The sequence below is a fragment of the Pteronotus mesoamericanus genome, unplaced genomic scaffold (genome assembly GCF_021234165.1).
Source record: "Pteronotus mesoamericanus isolate MK-2021 breed Mesoamerican mustached bat unplaced genomic scaffold, CSHL_Meso_final contig_25, whole genome shotgun sequence".
In the NCBI taxonomy this organism is placed as follows: Eukaryota; Metazoa; Chordata; class Mammalia; order Chiroptera; family Mormoopidae; genus Pteronotus; species Pteronotus mesoamericanus.
Window position 1 is genome coordinate 2,038,893 of NW_026555105.1, and position 13,852 is coordinate 2,052,744.

Here is a 13,852-nt window from a genome sequence, read left to right on the forward strand (position 1 = left end):
GCGCCCATTCCCACTTTCTCCGTCGGTGGACTTCATGGCTCTCCTTGAAAAGGAAAAGGCTGGCTGGTGCAGAGGGGCAGGTGTGTCTCTGGCGCACAGAGGGGTGAGTAACGACAGGGACATCAGCGGTTTAGCTGGAGCTTTAATTTGGGCCTCAGAAAAACACATAGTAAATTAAAGAGTGACTTACTCGTTCTTGTCCAGCCGTATCCCAGATTAGGAATTTATGTAGCTCATTTTGGTACTGGACAGTCTTGGTCATAAAAGACGCCCTACAAAGAGAGACCTAAATGATCAGAACACAATCATTTAGCGTGCACGGCCGCCCCCTTCGGAAACCTCGCCTAGGACTTCACACAGAGAGAGGCTCCCGCTCCACGCTCTGCCCGGACGGGGGTCCTCTCTGGAGCATTTATGAGATGCTCAGACACTGGCTGCATGTCTGTGTCACGACAGAGCGCCAGGCACATCTGCCCAACACAAAGCAGCGCGAGTCCTTTGGCTCGTGGTTGCCTCAGCTCCATATCGGAAGAATCAGGAGGTAATGTGGTAATCCAGACGTTACCCTCCCTTGTAAAATACAGAAGTTGTTATTTTAAAAGATGGTATCAAGCAAACACTTTCTAGAATAGGACATGAGTACTCTAGTAAAAAATACTAGGTCATCTGGGTTTGTACTCTCCCATTCCCATGCCACACGGCCACATGAGCTGCCGAGTAAGGGCCAGAGTAACACTGGAGCTGTTAAGACTAAGACCATCACGCAAGGAGCAGGAAGGTGGCCAGGGAAGGGACACCCTGGCGGTCACCTGCGTCCCAGCCGAGCTGATGGGCCCCGTCAGGGCCTGACCCCGCCCTCAGTGGGGAAGGGATGACGGGTGTGGTCGTGTCGTTCATCCTGAGGGGCCGCTCTGCCCGGGGCCTTTGAGGTAGGGTCCCTATTATTTCGGGGGCCTCAGACTTTCTGGAGACTCTCTGAGGAGCCATGCGGCCCAGAGCACATGTGGAGACTGTGGAAGCTTCTGGATGCAGGCCTGGTCCTGCCCAGGGCTGGGCCTGGTTCCAGTACTATCTTCTACCCCGCAGTGCGCTGGAGTTCCCTCCTGGGAGCCCTTTGTCTCCCAGCCTCCTCAATGCATCAAAGACCCCAGAGATGATGATGCCTCCTTTTCTACTGGATAATAAGCCTCTGGGGCCAAGGGCCCCACTGCCCTCTTGGAATCACACCCCGAACCGCCTACCCAGGGCAGTGAGCTGCATGGCTGGCCATTTTCAGATACGTGGGATGTCCGGGACACTTCTGAGATTCACGTAATAGCTCCATAAACTTCAAGACAGTACGAGTTGAAATCGATAGAATGGCTCCCTAAAGAATCACTGAGCTTAGCTAAGTATCAGAATTCTTGGTTTTAAAAACTTAAATTCTGCTACAATTGAATTCTTGGCAATATTTATATAAATTTATGGTTTAACAAGCAGCCTCCAAAACAGTGACTGTGATGAAGAAGGGAAAGTGAGTTAGGAACCAAGACCACATTTTGAATAGATGCTATTTAGGGGTATTTACTTACTGGAAACTGACCCCTCGGTAGCCTTAGCATAGTGCTCCATGCATAGAAGGTGCTCCGTAAGTGGTTATTGTTTTGAGAACTTCTGACAACTCACCATGATCACATCAGGCTGTGCAGAGCAACCTCTCCCTCAGGAGAGACCTAAGCGCCCTGCCGGCCTCGATTCATTGTGAAGATGGAATGAGAGGGTGTGTGAAAGCGCTCTGTATATCGTGAAGCACTCTGCCTACACAAGGTGGTGGTGTTATTATTATTTAAAGGCAGCTCCTGGAGGTGTTTTAGTTTAGACCTTACAGTTAGTCCTGAAAGCTTGCAGCTCAACTGTCCATCAATTACGGCGCTGGTGCTCCATTTAAGAGCGACAACAGGCGTCCCACAGAGGCCTATTAAGAGGGCCCATGCGTCCGACACATCCGCCATGGCTGCTCACAGACCAAGGGAAGAAATGTACGTGGAGGGGACAAAAAGCTGAGAGAGGTACACGTAACAATGAAAAGGAAAGGGATTCTGATCCGTTTCACTACCTGCCAACCACTTCCCCTTTACGAAAGCTCAGCTTCACTGCTCAGGGCAGGGGCAGACAGGAGGTTGTCATGTCAAGGAAGGATCCCAAAGGGTTAAACCCAACTTCCAGCCTCCAATCCTGGACTATCCTTCCAGCTTTCCCCTGTGGTCACCAGAACACACCCTTCCTCCCTGCACCAAGGTCTTGTCCAAGGCTCTGCACTCTGGTCTCCTTGGGTCTACGTCCATCGGCTTCCTGTCCTTTGATCGCCAGCATCACTTGCCTGCACTGCCTGCTCTACAGGAATCCTGTCTGTCCTTTTGTTTGAACCACCCAGAGAAGCCCCAAGCAGCCTCCCTTCCAGAGCTGCTTCTGCCAGGGAGTGGGCAGGGGCGGGCGGCAGCCGCCTTGCTGGAGAAGAAAAGCCCCGCGACCGCTGGGGGCCAAGCGAGGGCTGTCCTATCTCAGCCAGGCCGCCTCTTCGGCCTCTCAAACCACGCAGCATCATTCCACGTTCTTACGACTGCTTCCCGGCTCCCTGCCGCTTCCTGCGACCTGCCCCCTTCACGGGGCCGGGGCCGCAGCTCACTTCAGCCTTTGCAGAGGAAACAGAGGTGAGGATCTCTCAGTCCTCCAATGTGTTCCCCAGTCAACCCCCACCTTGAGAGGAAACAAGTTTCCCTCCGCGCTGGCTGGGTTTCCACTTCTCTGCCTTTGGCTGAGTCAGACACGTCTTTCCTTCAACTTGCCCATCACCTCTCCCCAGGCCAGGTGCCAGCATGTCCTGCCTGAGCCACCGCAGCCATCAACTAGCCGCCGCCTCTCAAGCCTCAAATCCTTCCGAGGGAGCTCCAGCTTGTGCTTCCACACCACCTGCCCTTTTCCAGAATGCTCTCCCACCGGCTCCCCTGCGGCGCCACGCTCCTCATTCTTCAGGTCTCAGGTCAACTGCCCATGGCCACAGACCCCTGGGCGGCCGGCCCCAGCGCAGCCACTTCCCACCACGCCTTCCCTGCGCCACACACACACCACCCGGTCTAGTCTTCAGGGCGCCCACTGCAGGTCTGTACAATGTCTGATTAGCTTATTCACGGTTTTTGTTTTTTTTCATGTGTCTGTTCGAGGTCTCATTGGGAAGACACGTAAGTGACATGAGAGCCAGGACCCTGCTGTCCTCTCTCCCATGTCCCCCCGTCCACGCTCCCCAGAGTTCTGACGGGACAACACAGGCTGTGCTGGGTCTCCACGCCCCGCACCAGAGGTCCTGACCACACTCCTCCCAGAGCACCCAGCGAGGGGGCCACGAGGTGCCGGAGCCGAGCCACCTTAGGGAAGGCGACAGGCAGAACCCGGCGGGGAGCAGGGAAGACTCACTGATCCCTCCCTCCCTCAGGCTCCTTGATTCTGCTAAGGAAGAAGGCAAACCACTTGGTGGATTCTTGGTGCTTGTGGTTCCTGTGCAGAACCAGGTCCCACCTCCGGGCCCCAGCTCGGCGGCTCCGGGGAGATGGCCACGCCCCCTCCTTCCCCACCCTGAGCCCCTCCACTGCCTCCTTAGAGCAACAAGTACCTCGGCTGATTTTTGAGAGTCTGAAATCTTGGCAAGAACCATTTCAACCCTCTTAGCATTCGGATTCAGGGCGTCTAGATGCAGGGTCACTGCCGAGATGGGGTGTGGCCCAGCCGCCCCGTCCTACTGGTCCCCCAGGGAGCTCTGGGCTAGCCCTGGGGCAGGATGGCTCACTGGGATGCTTTTATCTGCCGAAGTCAGTGTCTGAATCTGACTGACTTCAGCTTGACTGTACAATCTAAGCCCTCACGCCCACCTCACACTCCCGGCGGAAAGACAGGGCTGGCGTGCCCCCTCCCCTGGTCGCCCCACATCCCACGCTCTCCCTCAGAACACGGGTCGGCCGGCCGCAGAGCCGAGCCTGGTCTGCAGTGCTCTTCGTCCTTTGTTACTTGCACCCAGTTTTGTAGAACTGTCTCGTTCTTCATCTCGTGTCTGATCTGCACTCGAACCCCAGCCCCTGATGGAAGGGGCCCCCGTAAATCGGACCCTAACCTTGAACAGGGGCGGGGCAGTTTTCCCTCCCACTGTCACTCGAACTCTAGGGTCACTCCTTCACCACTCAAGCTAAACGATGCGGGGGTGCGACAGCTTCGGTATCTTGCTTTTGAAAAACTGCAATGGTTTCGTGCCCTCCAAATGATACATTTTTATTTTCCAGCCTGCCATTTACCTGTCTGATAACCTCATTTTTCACTACTGAGCCATCTCTCTTCACTCTGCCTAGGCAGATCTTATTACCCCTCTAATCCGAAGCCCCTATCAGCATCCTTCTCTAAAGCTACAAGGTCTTTCATAGACTTCCCCATCCCCAAGGCACCCCGAACACATGGCTTTCACACGCACCAAGCAGTCATGATCTTTGGTCGGAGCGCGTGTTCCCGGTGACAATACCTGCCGCAAGGTGTTTTAAAATGTCTTGTCTGTAGCCGCAGGGGACGTGCTGGGCTCTCTCACAGCGCAGTGGGCCCTGCCCTCCCACCCGAGTGCTTCTTTTGACTGCAAGCCCTTTTCTTGGCGGCACACGGGATGCTGCCTGTCATCCCCATGATGACAGACGGTGCCTTTTAAGGATGAACTGCTCAGCACTCTTAAAAATCAACACACCACCGTGACTTCTAGGTGCCCCTCAACCTTCTGCAACAATGCTGCGTCTCCCGGATATACACATGGACAGAAAACACCACTGGAAACACACCAGCTTGGGGACATGAGAAGATCACAGGAGACCTAGTGGCTCCTCCAATGGACGCACCGACGGACCTCCGGAGGCGGCGCAGGGGTCTGTCAGGCGCCCCGTGAGAACCAGCCGACCGTGAGGGTGCGCCCGTCTTCTGCAAGGGCGGCCTCCAGAGGCCGGGCGCCTAAGAGTATCCGTTACTTCAGTTACTTCAGTTACGTGTGCGGGTTGCAGTCACGTGTCTCTTTAACTCTTCCTTTAAACTCTCTGTAACGAGATCTAAGGGTTGAGGGGCCACTCTGCAGAGTGTGTCCTTTCAAGCGCCACTACCACCCAAACCAGAGGGTGCACAACGGACGGGTTGTTCCACAGGTTCATGGCCATCCCAAACAAATCCGTTAGTCATTTCTACATTCTTGTCATATAAAATTTTCAGGAAAGTATTTAAAAATCACAAAAATATTTCTTTAAATATAATGTTTAATAACAAAAAGTCTGGCCTCCTCTTTCCTAAGTTTGTCAAGAATAACATAACACGCAACCGTTCACATCACCAACGATAAAGTTGGCGGTGCTGCCAATGAAACGGGCACCTCCGCTGAGTGACCGCTACTGCCAGGGGCCTTTCTCTCACGTCACAGCCCTGGGTGTGTGGGCCTCCCCGCCGTGCGGATCAGGCGGGGCCGGGCTGTTCGCCCACCAGCCGCCGCTCTGCCCCGGTGGCCTACCCCTCCAACGCGTGGCCTGCTACTAGACCGCCAGGCAACAAGGGGAGGGCCTATCCTTCCCTGCCCTTGGGGGGCTCCAGGGGGAGGACTGGCCCAGTGGACAGATCATGACAAGGCAGGCCTTCAGTGAGCCACCAGGGTGGACAGAGCTGTGGAGCGCGGGGGAGGCGCCCGGTCTGTGCACCCAGGAGAGTGGTGCCAAGGGCACAGGAGGTGGAATGACAGCACCCCCACCCCGACACTTGTGCCCAACCCGAGGGTCCAGGCTGCACCGCCTTCAGTGGCAAAAGTGTCACCAGGCTGAGGGGCCGCAGTGGGCAAGGAGCTGAGTTACCCAGGTGGGCCCAGTGCCACCACCCAGGGCTTAGCAAAGGGACCAGGGCAGTCGGGGCCAGGGCGGAGCTGGCATATGATGGAGGGGAGACTGCAAGGGTGCGCCCTGAGGACAGGGGCAAGGAGCGCAGGCCACGGTGGCCTGGCGAGGCTGCACAGGCAGGCAGACAAACTCTCCCCTGAGAGCCTCTGGGAGGAACCAGCTCTGCCACGCCCCTGACTTGAGCCAGGGCAACCGGTTTCGGACTTCTGACTTTCACAGTTCCATCACAGTAAACCTGTGTTCTTGGGAGCCACCAAATCTGTTGTAATTTGTTACAGCAGCAACAGAAATCTAATACACTAGGGAGGACTTCAGAGAAGAGGTCAAGTTTGAGCTAAGCCCAGAAGACAAGGAGGGAGCAGGTGGGATGGGACCTGGGGGATGCGGGGTGCCGAGTGCAGTCAGGTGACCGCAGGAAAGGCCCCGGGCAGGCCAGGGGCAGAGCGCAGAGGAGGGCAGCGAGCCACTGTGCTCCTCCGCTCTCTGTGTTCTGTCTGCGTTCTGTGAGGCTCTGTCTCCTGTGCGTTAGCATCTCCCCAAAGGCCAGGGCCCCACCGCCACCACGCCTGCTGTGTCCATGTTCCATCGGAATTATGAACCACCGAATATTGGCAAAAACTGCTTTCAAAAAACTTAGCCTTGTCCAAGCAATAACACTGGTAAAATTAAAAACCCACAGGTTTCGTGGACTCATTTTATTTTCCCTAATAGAGAATAAAATACTTAGCGACATAAACTTAAAACTGCTCATCTGTGTACCATCTGAAGTCACCTCCCAGGGACGGTTTGGAAAGACGGCTACCGGGGATGGGGAGCCTGCGAGGGGGAGGCAGGGGCGATGCTATCACACCCGCTTCATGATGAATTCGGAAGCAGGCAACAGACCCTGAGGGCCCCCTGCTAGATACCAGGCCCTTAGCAACCCATTCATGAGTGAGATGAATCTCCTTTTAATTCTCACCCGAGGACATGTCGATTAATTTTAGAGAGAGGAAGGGAGAGAGGGTGAGCGAGAGAAGCATCCACGTGAGAAACATTGATAGGCTGCTTCCTGTACGCGTCCCAACTGGGGATCAAACCTGCAACCCAGGCACATGCCCTGACCAGGGGTCAAACCCGCAACCGTTTGGTGTATGGGACGGTGCTCCATCCCACCGAGCCGCAAGGCCCGGGCTGGATGTCTGCCCGTAAGGACATCACAGGGCGGAAGCGGGAACAGAGGGAAAGCAGAAGCTGGGCCCCTCAGGACCGTAAGGGCATGGCTGAGGCGGCGGGACCAGGCCAGACAGGGGGAAAGGCAAGCGCGCTGAGAGGCCCAGCGAGGACCCTGCAGAGGACATGGCTGGCGCGGCGCACAGCAGGGACCTCTGAGTGGTGGCAGGTATGGCGGATGCGAGGGCGTGGAGAGGTCTGCAGTGTGAGGCGGGCCTCTGCCCACTCAGGCAACTGCCTGTCTTGTGAGCTATTTCAGTCGATTCCAAATTATGACTGTGCTTATTAATTTTCTGAATCGGTAATAATTTACGTCTCATCACCCGACATGCACAAAATGGGTGCAGGCTGAAACGCCTCCCTCCTGCTCTTCGGTTCCTCACCCCGGAGGCTGACCTCTTCGGGTTCTCAGGCCCCCTTTCAGAGGTACTTCAGGTTCATACGAGAGCGTGGATACCGTTTCCCCTGCATCCGCCCTTATTGACTTTTAACCCACATGGCAGCATTTATTACATGTCTCTGAATTTTTTCATTCTTTACTACACCTAGGAGACCATCCAACAGACGTGCATGCAGCTTTCTCAGGCTGCTTTTCCCGTCACTGTATCAGATGGAATGGCCGCCCATGACGTACACAATCAGAGCCCCACTCGCCAGCCACGCTGCCGCCACCGCCGTGGCACAGTGACTGACCTCAGGACTCGGGACTCCGTGAGCCTATCTGCAGGGCGGAGGCCCGGAAGAAGACGGGCTGAGCCCGGCTCCGAGACGCCAGCGCACTGCCAGGAGCGCCGGCTTCTAAGCCAGACCGCGGGGCTTCGCCTGCGGGATCCACTGCCAGCAGCGTGTCACTGAACGAGTCAGTGAGCCCCTCTGCCACCGTTCTCTCATGTGAAAACCAGGAATACCTTCAATACTCATAACATGGGGCTTTAAAAACGTTATAGGTATTTAGAGAAGTATAATTCACATATGATCGAGTGCACAGGGTAGGTTTCCAGTTCAGTATGTTTTGACATTTCATATTCTTGTGTAACTACTGCCCAGAACAAGGTAAGAGAACATTTCTATAAACCTCAAAAGTCCCCTTGTGCCCATTTCCAATTAATTATACCTACCCCAGGTGACCTCTCCCTTTTCTAAACCTTCACCAGAGGACATTTTTTCCATTGCTTTTAGAGAGAGGAAGGGAGGGAGAGGAAGGGGGTGGGGAGAGAAGGAGGGAGAGAGAAACATCGACGTGAGGGACCAACAATGATTGGTTGCCTTCTCATATGTGCCCTGACTGGGGACTGAAGCCATAACCTGGGTATGTGCCCTGACCAGGAATTGAACCCATGACCTTTTGGTCTACAGGATGATGCTCCAACTGAGCCAGCACCCTTTCTGACTACTTCGTAGATCAGTTTTGATTATCTCTGGATTTTAGGTAAGTGAAATCACAAAATATATATTCCACTGTGTCTAGCTTCTTCCATTGGACAATGTTACTGAAATTCATGTATACGGGGTAGGCAAAAGGAAGTTGACAGCTGTTTGTGTGGAGGATACTACAGTAGTTAATAACAACACCACGAGAGTAAACGGTTTCGCACACTCACAGCTGTAGCATTTGGCAGTGAACTCTTCTGCTCCTGTGCGGCCGCCCGCCGTCTGGCTAAATCACGCTATGTCCATTCCGACGGTGAGGGATACTCGGGTGGCTTTGAGTTTCTGGTTATTGTGCCGAAGCCTGGGGTAAACGCTTCCTCGCAAGTCTTCTTGGAAACATGTACTTTCATCTCTCTCGGGCAAACCCCTAAGGGTGGGACTGCTGGGTCACAGGACAGATGTCTGTCTGACGGGACTGGAAGAGTCCTCCAAAGCAGCCCCCCATTTTATCCCCCACCAAAAACGCATCTGTCAAGTCCTCAGTGCCACACATGCTCACCGACGTTTTGGTTGCGATTAATTTTAGCCATGTCCCAGGGACAAGACACAGGCGTCCATTCTAACCCTGCTATTCCACAGTGTACTGGAAAGTCTTAGTTAAAGCAATAGGGTGCAAAAAAAAAAAAGAAAAAAGGAGGAAAAGGGGGCACAAAGATGGCGAAGACAGGCCGCAGGAGGTATGAGCGCGGCCTGGGGCTGAGGAGGGCGGCCTAAGGTTTGTCGCACGGGGCAGGGGCAGGGGCCGCGGCCATGGGGGCTGGGTTTGTGCGTCTGGGAGAAAACACGTAGAGCGGGAGTCGGAGGACTTTTCCTGTGAAGGGCCACCATGTAAGCGCTCTGAGCCCTGCATGCTACGGTCTCTGACGTCTTCGCCGCTGTAGCCTGGAAGCCACAGACAGCAGGCAAACAAACTGGAATGGCTGGATTCGGCTGCAGGGCTGCCGGCTTGCTGACTCTGATCTAGAGCCTCCCGTTATTGATAATGTACGTTAATAAGCAATATTTGGAATGCAATAAAACACAAACTATGTCTACAAGGACAGCAGTCAGCGTGGCCATCAAGATACAAGACAGACAATGAAGAAAAATGCAGGTGATCCAAGGAATGGATTGTTTATCAGACAGACATCTTTATTTTTTAAATATTTTACTTTATTTTTAGAGAGAGGGGACAGGAGGGAGAAAGGAAGGGGGAGAAACATGGATGCGCGAAGGACACACTGACTGGCTGCCTCTCGCCCCCGCCGCAGCCCAGGCCTGCGCCCCGATGGGGAATCGAACTGGTGACCCTTTGGTTCACAGGCCGGCACTCAATGCACTGAGCCCCACCAGCCGGGGCTAGTTTTTACTTTTATTGTGAAATTCTTCATTTATACACAAAGTAGACTCCGTCATCCACCTCCGACAGTCATCTACTCTGCGCTCTGTTTTTGTCATTAGAAGGGAACTTTAAAATAACTATGCTTAATACATTTAAGAAAATAAAAGTTAGTACTAACAATTTCACCAGCGAAAATGAAACAATAAATAAATAAAACCTACTGGGTATTCTATAACTTTAAAAATATAGTAACTGAAATCAAGAACTTAATGGATAGGTTTACAATCAGATTAGTTGGAAAAAAATGATTAAAGGAATGAATGAAGGGCTAGAACAAAATATCTAGACTGAAGTATGGGGCAAAATGATGGAAAATGCAGAAAAGAATATGAGAAACAGGAAAAAAAGAAAAAATTCTAAAGTACAAGTACCATAGTCTGAGAATGTGAGGAAAAATGGTGCAAAAGCAATACTGACGAGATAATGGCTGAGAATTTCCCACCTTGAAAGGCATCAAACCACAGGTCCAAGTAAAACTGTGGGCCCGGCAGAAGAAAGCCAATGAAACCGCCACCCACAGGCACCGAGGAGAGCCGAGACCCAGGGACAAGGGCAGCCTGGGGGCACTTGCGGGAGGAACCGGCATCAGCGCCCAGAGAGCCCCGGGACTGGCACCTGGCTTCAGTGAAAACAGGTGGAGACGGGAGAAAATGGGGTATCTGTTTTCGAAGGCGTGAAAGACAGTAACTGAAAACTAAGAATGCTACGTCCCATGAAAACAGACCTCAAAAATGATTATGACCTGCCAAAATAGCTACAATGAAAACAACTAGCGCAAATGGCCCTTTCATGCATTGCTGGTGGGAGTAAAAAATACAAATATACACACAACCACTCTGGAAAAACAGCTCCTTATAAAGCTGAATGTGCCTCTACACCTACTTGCAGCCGGCACCCAAGACGGACCTGAGGGCCCTCGCGCCGGGCGCTCAGGGCCTCACAGCCCGCCCCTGCGTGGGGGCCGGTGGCTGCAGTCGGCACGGAAGCGACCGGTGCGGTCGTAAACCCTGCGGCTTCCCCCGGGGCTCCCCGGCTTCCTCGTCACGGGGAAGCCAGCTCCCAGGCTGAGGGGGCGCTCAAGGGCCTTCGCCCAGCTGACCCGCTCCTGAGTTCTTGGCCCACAAAAACTGTGGGAGATAACACATGTCCGTGTTGTTTTAAGGTAGTCAGACAACGATAAATAACAAATATGCCTATTAACCAGAAATTCCACCCTCAGGTATGTATTCAAGAGTAACGTGTATGTGTCCATAAAAAGAACTGCATACAAATATTCATAGCAGCTATATTCGTAATAGTTCAAAAACTGGACTCCATTAAAATGTCCATAAATGGATAACCAAATCGCAGTATGTCCACACAATGGAAGGCTACCCATCAATCAAAAGGAACAAACTATACATACAAAACAGGGATGAACCTCAAAAGCAGTATTTTGAGTGCAAGGCGGCAGCATACATGAGTACCTACGGGTCCATTTCTCTCAAGCTTCCAGCTGCAGGAAGCTGGGCAGGCTGGTAGGCGAGGGCGGGTACACCAGGAGGGGAGCTTGCAGCAGTAATGGAGATGTTCTTTATCTTGATGGTACTTAAACAAGTACAAGGTAAAAATTCATTGAACTACACTTTTTATTATATGCAAATAAAAGCTGAATTAAAAAAGATGATACGAAGACATTTTCAAACAGATAACTGAATACCAGAAGAGTATATTAAAAGAAAAACAAAACAGTGCTCTTCAAAATACAGTAAATCCCAGATGAAAAGTCAGAAATGCAGGCAGAATATAAAGCGACAGAGTAACCATGTGGAGGAAATCGACAGGAATGTCGACTGCATAACAATAACAAATATCCCATGAGGTCTAAGTCACAAAATTAAAATACACTATAGGAGCATAAAAGGCAGGAGGCAGAGATACTGGGTTTAAGACCCTTGCATTGTTGGAAAATGGTAAAAGTAATACCTTATATGAGACTTGAATAAGTCAAGGATGCAAAAGGTAATTTCTAGAGTAAACATTTAAAAATAATAAAAGAATGTATAATTACCAAGATAACAAAGGGGTATGGAAACATGGGATTAAAAAAACGACAAAGTTCAATCCAACAGAACACAGAACAGGCTGTGTAATTAAAAACAAAGTGTAAAACTGCAGGTTTAAACACAAATACATCACTCAACATAGTAAAAGTAAAATAATTAAAACTCAAATTAAAAGTCAAAGCTGGGGAGCACCGAGGCCAGGGACTGACCTGCCCCTCGCAGGCTCCTCGCGGAGACGCCGGCGCCCTGGCCCGGGAGGCAGACACGAGGTCGTGGGAAGGAGGGCGCGGCAGCAGCCACACACACCCCACCTCCCAGACCCGCGCTGGCTCCAGCACCACACATAGCGGGGGCCCCAGGGCAGCGGTGGCCGGCAAGAGCCGAGCGCGGACGCTGGCCGCTGCGACTGCCGCAAAGCGGGAGCTGGGGCTTTGAGTCCCGCCAGCTTGCGGGGCCCATGAGCACCTGAGTGAAAACCCAGACAGGCCTTACGCCAGAGACACGAAGACAAGAATAAGGGTTCACCCCCAAGGCTGAGGGCAACACCGCCACACAAGCGTGCTGGCCGAGTGTGAAAGCAGGCCCCGCAACGGCAGGGCCGCGGGCCTCTCTACCGTTCGCCTTTCTACTAGAACAAAGCCCCGCGCTCCTCAGCAGGAGAGACTCCACCCTCTGCAACATATCTTCTGCAGTATACTGTATTGTATATAATAAAAGATTACCAATATGCACAAAAAAAAAAAAGGCCCAAGGTCAGGAGAAAAAAAGAGTATATAGCAACAGGTCCTGAGCTGATCCAGACGTTGGCATCAGCAGAAATGTGCTTTAAAAGTGCCTCTTACAAATACAATTAGGACTTAAAGCAAAAGAGCCATATTGAGTGAACAGATGGGGAATCTAAGCATGTAAAATGTAAAAAAGAACCAAATGTAAATTCTAGAATTAAGGACAACATCTAAAGGAAAAAAAATACACTAGATGTGCTGAACAGACAGTACAAGGGAACAACTGAACTTAAAGGCAGATCAATAGAAATAATGTGATCCTAAGAACTAGGAAAAAAGATGAAAAAAATCAAACACCCAGGCCTCAGTCACCTGTGAGATAGTATCTAACAGTTTAACAAGTGTGAAATTAGAATCCCATAGGAGGAGCAAGAGAATGGGGTAGACAAGCTATTTTAAGAAACAGTAACTGACAATGCCCCAAATAATAGAATTTCTGATCAAAGAAACTCAGTAACTCAGAGTATATTATGCATCTACAGTATTACAGTAAATTGCTGAAAACCAAAGATAAAAAGTGGATCTTAAAAGCAGCCAGACAATAAAAAGATACATTACATATATGCTGAGGATGATGATAGCTATTCAGCGGAAACCACAGTACAGAGAAATTAATCTCCACTGGCTCAAAGTACTACATGCAAAGCAAAACCTGTGAAGAACACATAGGAGAATATCTTTGAGACCTTAGGGCAGGCAGAACCTTCTTAGAGGGCCCAAAAAGGCATAAACCGAAAAGGACAGAACTGGTAACACGGACTTCATTAAAGCGAGCGCGTCTCTTCAGCAGAAGGCGCCGTGAGGAGCCTTGGGAAAGGCGAGCCAGGGGCGGGAGGACAGCAGCCCCAGCAGCACACCCACGGGAACAGTCGCCGCAGGGGCGCCTGGTGAAGGTGCTGCATTTGTAATAGATGAAGAATTTCTGCAAATCTGTAAGATCTAAAAAGAAAACAACACGCAAATACAAGTGGGCAAAAGACTTGAACAGTGACGTCATAAAAGGTACGTGAATGACAAAGAGGCCCATGCAAAGATGCTCAACATTGTTTGTCATCTGGGAAATGCAGA

General features: G+C 51.7%; 1 protein-coding gene across 1 annotated transcript in view; it reads right to left on the reverse strand.

Moving 5' to 3' along the window:
• The window catches only part of RAB22A (RAB22A, member RAS oncogene family), a 38,822-nt gene that overhangs the window by 14,768 nt on the left and 10,202 nt on the right, over positions 1-13,852 (reverse strand). The window contains exon 3 of the mRNA XM_054573571.1: positions 191-272. Within this exon, the coding sequence (XP_054429546.1) occupies positions 191-272 (82 nt within the window). The remainder of the gene's footprint in view (positions 1-190; positions 273-13,852) is intronic.